The sequence below is a fragment of the Orcinus orca genome, chromosome 10 (assembly GCF_937001465.1).
Source record: "Orcinus orca chromosome 10, mOrcOrc1.1, whole genome shotgun sequence".
NCBI classification, from domain to species: Eukaryota; Metazoa; Chordata; class Mammalia; order Artiodactyla; family Delphinidae; genus Orcinus; species Orcinus orca.
In genome coordinates, this window is record NC_064568.1 from 69,003,027 (window position 1) to 69,010,821 (window position 7,795).

At 52.5% G+C, this 7,795-nt stretch overlaps 1 protein-coding gene across 1 annotated transcript; it reads left to right on the forward strand.

Moving 5' to 3' along the window:
- The first annotated feature begins 700 nt into the window (after window positions 1-700).
- On the forward strand, window positions 701-6,068 carry PIM1 (Pim-1 proto-oncogene, serine/threonine kinase). Its single transcript, XM_004267657.3, has 6 exons — window positions 701-1,229; window positions 1,338-1,444; window positions 1,547-1,597; window positions 1,691-2,057; window positions 3,604-3,780; window positions 4,539-6,068. The coding sequence occupies exons 1-6, from the start codon at window positions 1,148-1,150 to the stop codon at window positions 4,694-4,696; spliced, it is 942 nt and encodes a 313-aa protein (XP_004267705.1). The 5' UTR covers window positions 701-1,147; the 3' UTR covers window positions 4,697-6,068.
- Window positions 6,069-7,795: the final 1,727 nt, after the last annotated feature.

The following is a 7,795-nucleotide window of genomic DNA, read 5'->3' on the forward strand; positions in this document are numbered from 1 at the left end:
TCTTTCGCCCCCTACGCGCTCCCAACACACAACCCCCGGGAGATCCAACCCGAGCCCACAGCGCGTGGTCAACCCGCCCAAGCCGACTTGGAGGTCTTGCGTCTGAGTCACACATAAAGACCACCCTCGTCGGCATCCCCACACACACAGTCCCTCACACCCCGGCGCGCCGGCCGCCCGGCCTGAGACACCAACGCTTGTCGTCTCTGCGCAACTTGTTATGCTCCAGCTCGAGCCCTTGACCCAAAAACCCCGAGAAATGGAGAGCTACAGAGCCGGCCTCGGGCGGCCTTTGATGGCTTTGTTATTGTTTGGGTTTGAATCGATACGCCCCTCCCCATCCTTCCTCCCTAGCGGCTCGACACCCAGCTCCCGCCTACCCGCACGCCCCGCGCCCCTCCCCCTCCATTTTGGCGCCTTTTCCTTCCCGCCACGTCGTGGCGGCGTAGAGACCATTCTGACCGCAAGAGCTGGGCGGGGGCGTGGGCGTCGCGCGCCGTGTTATGCAGATCAATCGGCTTCTGGTTGGCTGGAGATGCGGCGGCGGGGGCGGGGCCGGGGCGCGGCGACTGAGCGCGAGGGGCGGGGGTGGAGGGGAGTCGCCCTGTCCCGCCGCTTCCCCACCCCCTCTCCTCCCTCCTCCGGTCCAGCAGCCCAGCTCCCCGCCTAGGCCTCCCGGAGAGGCCCCGCCCCATCCCCGCCCGCCCGCGCGCCCCCCACCCGCCGGCGCGCTCCGCCCCTTTACTCCTGGCGGCAGGGCGAGCCGGGTGTCTGCTGCAGCGGCCGCGGTGGCGGAGGAGGCCCGAGAGGACTTGGCGGCAGCGGCGGTGGCGGCGGCGGCGGGACCGGCAGCAGCAGCAGCAGCAGCTACAAGCTCCCTGTGCCGCGGCGCTGCGGCACAAGCCCCACGAGCCGCCCACCCCTCCGCCCTCAGTGCTGCCTGACCCCGCCGGCGTGTCCGTCAGCCGCCAGCCCCCGGCAGCGCCCCCAGTCGTCCTCCGACTCGCCCTCGGCCTTCCGCGTCAGCCGCAGCCGCAACGCCACCCGCAGCCTCAGCCCCAGCCGTAGGCACAGCCACCGGCACAACCCCAGCTCCTGCTGCAGCTCCTCCAGACACCGTCCCTACGCCGACATCCTGGAGGTTGGGATGCTCTTGTCCAAAATCAACTCTCTTGCCCACCTGCGCGCCGCGCCCTGCAACGACCTGCACGCCACCAAGCTGGCGCCCGGTGAGCGCCCCCCCCCAACCCGAGGATGGAGTGGCGGCTGGACCTCCAGGGTAGGAGCTGGGGGCTCGCGGGCCGGCACTGAGTCCCCTGTGACTCCCTCTTTCCTAGGCAAGGAGAAGGAGCCCCTGGAGTCACAGTACCAGGTGGGCCCGCTCCTGGGCAGCGGCGGCTTCGGCTCGGTCTACTCAGGCATCCGTGTCGCCGACAACTTGCCGGTGAGTGGGCGGCCCGCCGCGGGGAGGGCGCGCCGGACGGGGGGCGCACGGGTGTGTTTGACCCGGGCGAGGGAACCTAACGCTCTCTGGGGGGCTTTCCAGGTGGCCATCAAGCACGTGGAGAAGGACCGCATTTCAGACTGGGGAGAGCTGGTGAGTACACTGGAGGGGGCGACCCCCAGGATGGGTGGGGTGAGGGGCACCCTCCGACTCCCGCCCTAACGCAGCCCCCTCACCCCTCTGCAGCCTAATGGCACCCGAGTGCCCATGGAAGTGGTTCTGCTGAAGAAGGTGAGCTCGGGCTTCTCCGGCGTCATTAGGCTCCTGGACTGGTTCGAGAGGCCCGACAGTTTCGTCCTGATCCTGGAGAGGCCCGAGCCGGTGCAAGACCTATTCGACTTTATCACGGAAAGGGGGGCCCTGCAGGAGGAGCTGGCCCGCAGCTTCTTCTGGCAGGTGCTGGAGGCCGTGCGGCACTGCCACAACTGCGGGGTGCTTCACCGCGACATCAAGGACGAGAACATCCTTATCGACCTCAGTCGCGGCGAGCTCAAGCTCATCGACTTCGGGTCGGGGGCGCTGCTCAAGGACACCGTCTACACGGACTTCGATGGTGAGCCAGGCCTGGGGGCGGAGCTGCCCGGGAGGGAACTGCCCAGGTGACTCGGCCTGGCCTGGAGGCCTGGGTAGGCTTTCCTCTCCGGCCCTTTGTAAAGGTCATCGGGCCGCCTGGCTCTATGCTAGCAGGGGTGGGGCGAAGGAGAGCTTCCCAGCGTAGGAAAGCCGGGGATTTCAAGCCAGCTGAACCTGTAATGTTTCTGGCATGATTTTATTTTTTAAGTGGAATTCAGTGGGTTCCAAGCTTTCCCGATGAATAAGAGGTTGCGGGCAACCGGCCGTAGCCCAGATTTCTGAAGTCTGACCCAGTTTCCCCGCCAGTAAAAGGATGGGAGGGGGGAAGGGGGAGGAGAGAGCGGGAGAGATGAAAATTGACGCCGGTTTTGTCATTTTTGTTTTGTTTTATAAGGGAGTTAGTTTTCGGTAAGATAGTTTTTAGAGCTGCAGGTTTTCTTCTCCCCTTTGACTTAGGGACGAATAAGGAATAGAAACAGTAGTTTCGCTAAATAATTCATTGTTGTTGTTGGGTTTTTTTTTTTTTTTGGTGTTGTGGGGTGAGGGAGTCGGGAATGAATGTTGTGAAATAAGATCTCTTGCTGGTTTGAAAATTAGTTGGGTGTCTCCGCTGAGAGGATGAAAACCTATCCTAGGGAGGGGCTTGGAGAGGGTTCTTTCAGAAAAGAAGGGAGAGCTTGAGATCAAAGCACGGGAGGGTGGGTCATCATCTGAGCGGCTTAACCTAACAAACGACAGCCTTTCAAAACTTGTGACTGGGGCTTGTGGTTTGTGTTTATTTGCCCTTGGAGGACGCTGGGTTGGGCTGCATTTTTTTGTATTTAACAGTTAATGGCTGGCCGGGTCCTCCCATGTTTTTTCCTTCCAGTCTTTGCTGCCCCCTGGTGAGCACCAGCGGGATGGCCCCACTTTTTTTTTTTTTTTTTTTTACAACTCAAAGTTTGTAAACAGGAATCACGTGGTCTGAAGCCAGCCCTGCCTCTCTACCTTTCCAGTGTGGGGAGGAAGGGGTGTGGGTGTCTACCCATACATCCAGAGGGTGGGGAGGAAGGCCTTTCAAAGGGCACCCTGACTTAGGATACTGTACAAGTGTCCTTGCCTGGGTCATATCTGAAATGAGACTCTCACCCAGCTCCTGGGCAAGGACATTTAATGCAGTTTAAGGATAGTCTGTGGGATACCTCCCTTGATTTTGCAGATGTTCATCCCCTCCTCCCATTGAGGGTGGTCCTACCACATACAGGCCTCAGGCTTTGGGTCTGCGGCCAGCCCTGTTTGTTTCTTGGAGCTGTTTATGGTCTGAGCTGGTAGAGAAGTGGGTAATGCTTTGGGTTGGAGAGCTGCCATAAGCTTCTCATCCACTCCTTTTAGCCCTGGCGGGGGGAATGGAGTTCACCCAGCTGCTGAGAGAAGTAGGGTGGTGCTTTTTTTTTTTTTTTTTAAGAGTTACTCAGCATACCTCTCAGTTGCTTTGTGTTTTATTTTTGCTAAAAGTATGTTTTCCTTCCTATTCCCCTGGCTTGCAGGGACCCGAGTGTATAGTCCTCCAGAGTGGATCCGCTACCATCGCTACCATGGCAGGTCGGCAGCCGTCTGGTCTCTGGGGATCCTGCTGTACGATATGGTCTGTGGAGATATTCCCTTTGAGCACGATGAGGAGATCATCAGGGGCCAAGTTTTCTTCAGGCAGAGGGTCTCTTCAGGTAATTTCTGCGAAGCCCTTTATTGAGGAGAGGCAGGAATCACGAGGCTGTTAGTCCTCAGGGATGGTCTTTGAGTTTGGAGAGCTTCAGTCTCCAGGAGATACCATGGCCCTTGCCTTAGAATTCTAGGCAAATGATTCACACTTGAGAGCTGGTCTGCAGGAATCAAATGGTTTGCATTTGAGGGTGCCTTGGTGGGGGGTCAGAGGAAGAGCGTGTGTGAGAATATTAAGAAAAGACCATTTAGTTTCACTGAAAGGTTTTTTTTTAAGTACCAAAGGATCCTGATCCCTCAACTCCTGGCTGTTTTGCCAGGGAGTGAAAAATTGAGGGTTCTTTGAGCCTCCTCCCTTAAGGCAGGCTCTCTTAAATACTGTGGTTCCAGTGACCTCATCGTGGGTGGTGTTCATATTTGTAAGTCGGTAGGTGAATTGAATCACCTCATCGTGCTTAGTGATGTCTCATCAAAATCTCTTGTCATCATCTTTCCTATTTCTGTTGAGTGGGCGTCGTGGGAAAGGCCCTAGCTATTGAAGTTTGAAAACTACAGGTTTAAGAGAGGAGCTGTTTTTTAGCTGAAAGCATACTGGAGCATCTAGGTGTTAGTTAATACCTTCTCATTGAAGAATAAGCATTCTAGAAAGGGCAGGCTCTCTGTTGGATCCCTGACTTGTGGGCCCCTGGGAAGCAAAGTGGGAAGACCTTTGAACTGCAAAAACAAGTTGAGTCATTCATAACCTCTATCTTGCTTTCTCTAGAGTGTCAACATCTCATTAGATGGTGCTTGGCCCTGAGACCATCAGATCGGCCATCCTTTGAAGAAATCCAGAACCATCCATGGATGCAAGATGTCCTCCTGCCCCAGGAAACTGCTGAGATCCATCTCCACAGCCTGTTGCCAGGGCCCAGTAAATAGCTTCTCGGGCAGGTTCTCCCCTCTCTGTCAGATGCTCAAGGGAGGGGAAGTGTCTGTTTCCAGCTTCCCAAGTACCAGTGACACTTCTCTCCAAGCAGGACAGTGCTTGATACAGGAACAACATTTACAACTCATTCCAGACCCCAGGCCCTGGAGGCTGCCTCCCAAAGGGAGGAAGAGACTCCACTCCAGCCGTCCTAGGCTTCAACTCCTCCCATAGAAGCTCTCCTTCTCATCGGTGTCCAGCATTGCTGGACTTTGCAAAATCCCAGGGGTGGCGGGTGGGGTGGGAGTGGATCAGAATCCAGCCATGGAACTGTTCCCTTCATCAAGAGTTCTGCTGAATGCCGTGATGGGTCGGGTAGGGGGAAATCGGGTTGGGGTGGGATAGGACTAGCACCATTTTAAGTCCCTGTCACCTCTTCCGACTCTTCTGAGTGCCTTCTGTGGGGACTCCGGCTGTGCTGGGAGAAATACTTGAACTTGCCTCTTTTACCTGCTGCTTCTCCAAAAATCTGCCTGGGTTTGGTTCCCTCTCTTTCTCCCCCACCCCTTCCCCCCATCCTTCATATGAAAGGTGCCATGGAAGAGGCTACAGGGCCAAATGCTGAGCCACCTGCCCTTTTTCCACCTCCTTTAGTAAAACTCCCAAGTGAACTGGTCTTCCTTTTTGGTTTTTACTTAACTGTTTCTAAGCCAAGACCTCACACACACACACACACACACAAAAATGCACAAACAATGCAAATCAACAGAAAAACTGTAAATGTGTGTACAGTTGGCATGGTAGTGTACAAAAGGGTTGTAGTTGATCTAATTCTTTTTTAATTTTGCCTTTAAATTATTTTACCTGTTTTTTTTTTGTTTTGTTTTGGGTTTTTTTTTTCTTGGAAAGACGCGCATTCTAACCTGGAGGTCAATGTTATTTATTTATTTATTTATTTGGTTCCCTTCCTGCTCCAAGCTTCCACAGCTGCCGCCATAGTTTTCTTTTCTCCTTTCCTCCTCTGACTTGGGGACCTTCTGGGGAAGGCTGCAACGCTTGCTCTGTTTGTTCATAGGGTGACGGGACTCAGGCGGGACAGCTGCTGCAGCTCCCTGACTGCTGCGGGCCCCCTCGCCTGCTTACCCCGAGTGGGCATGGGGTCTGTGGGTGATGGGGGAGGGGCATTGCTGACTTGTGTATATAGCATAGATTTATGAAAAGCAGTTCTGGATGGTGTGCCTTCCAGATCCTCTCTGGGGCTGTGTTTTGAGCAGCATTGTAGCCTGCTGGTTTTATCTGAGTGAAATACTGTACAGGGGAATAAAAGAGATCTTATTTTTTTTTTTTATACTTGGCGTTTTTTGAATAAAATACCTTTTGTCTTAATTTGTGGCTTAAGTGTTGTCCATGCAGAGGCATGCTAATGCGCGTTAATTGAACGCTTGGTAAATGCCAAAATCTATCCTGGGAGGAAAAAGGGAATTTTCAGCCTGAATCTGGTTTCCTTCAGTAGGACGTCTGGGATAGTCACCTTTCTGAAATGAAGGTATGGCCAAAGGGTAGATGAACCAATCTTGTGTGGACAAGATTTGGCTGGAGGGGCCCAATGCAATCCCAACCTCTATTCCCAATGCAAATTATAGTAGAGCTGGGCTAATATGGCATATGTGGCTATTTCCCAGTGCTAGTCAGATTTCATGAAATGGCCACTGGTGACTAGTAGCTGTGGAACAATAGAGCATTTCCATCATTGCAGAAAGTTCCACTGGACAAGGCTGACCTAGAAGATACCAAAATTTTGCTAAACTACCAGTTGAGGATTTTTCAATTGTCTCTCCCACTAGTAAAACATTTTGAGCACGTACCCTTAATAAGTGTTTACTGGGAAACTATATACCTGTGTAAATTTCCCTTCATCTTTAGTGTGGAGTTTAGTCATTGATAATAGACGTGTGGAAATGCATTAGTTGTTTTGACTTACGCAGTTTTCCTCTCCAATGTGCTCGACAAAAAGCTTATACTGGGAGTAGGTGAAATGTTAGCCCGGCCATTTTCTTACTGCTTGTGCTGGGATAATTAGCATTTTTAGTCCGTGGTTTCTTTGCAGGGATCTGTTTAAGCCTCTTGTTCATTTTGTGAGAGTTCAGATCAAACTAGATGGTAGAACCCATGAATCCACTTAGTGCACGTGGCCTGACTACGTCCTGAAAGAACAGTGGAGTGAGTACCACTGTCAATGTGCGTGTCAAGTATTCGTAAATATTCGTTTCTTGTTTCTTTAGAAGCATCAATAGCAGCCTACAACATTCTTCCTTCCTCATCATCTTGCTCCCTCCCCTCAGTGCATGCACACACCCTTTGGACACTGGCCCAGATGCTGTCTTGTCAGGTTGTTTGAGGGTCCAGGCCACAATACCGCTCACTCATTGTCACTCCTCACTCCTTAAGCTTGGACTAGATCCCAAACCCTAGCTCGGCTCCCATGTGGCGGTAGGAGAGGAAGGAAGAATTTCTCGGTTCTGGGGGGCTGATTTTCTCAGTTCCCCTTTTCTCTATCCTCCTTGCTCTTCCCAATCTCTTGGAGTATGAGGATTGCATGCCTGATCCTTTACAGTAAAGTTGACAGTTGGCTTAAAAGTTGCTCTAAATGTGTTGAAATCTATCAAAGCCCCACTCTTCTTTCCCTTGAAGTGAGTTTCTGGCAGTTTCCCCATCCTCTATTGAGACTGCTAGGGATGATAGAAGATGGTGTCTCTTTGAAGAAGAGTGCAAGATAGTAAGTGCCAGATATTAGGGGTTGTATAGGAGGGGTGAAAGGTCACAGTCTCTTCTATTGGGCAGTTGAAAATCTAGTGTGGAAAGGGGGTCAGATAACAAACATGACTGTGTGGCCACAGGAATATAGAGGGGAGCAATGGTTAAGAGCATGACTTGGGAATCAGCCTTGGATTTTACCACCATTACTTAACTGGATCCCTTGGGCCTTATAACACCCTCTGAGACTAATCTCTAAATAGAGATATTCATTGAATGGATTATTAAGAAAATCCAGTTAAATAATGGCTGTACATACATGCAAACAAATATTACCTCCTGCTTAGGGATGCTTCTAT

Coding starts and splice junctions, on each gene's coding strand:
- PIM1 (XM_004267657.3), top strand. CDS start 1,148: ATGCTCTTGTCCAAAATCAACTCTCTTGCCCACCTGCGCGCCGCGCCC. Junction 1,230..1,337: donor CGCCACCAAGCTGGCGCCCG/GTGAGCGCCCCC, acceptor CCTCTTTCCTAG/GCAAGGAGAAGGAGCCCCTG. Junction 1,598..1,690: donor TTTCAGACTGGGGAGAGCTG/GTGAGTACACTG, acceptor ACCCCTCTGCAG/CCTAATGGCACCCGAGTGCC.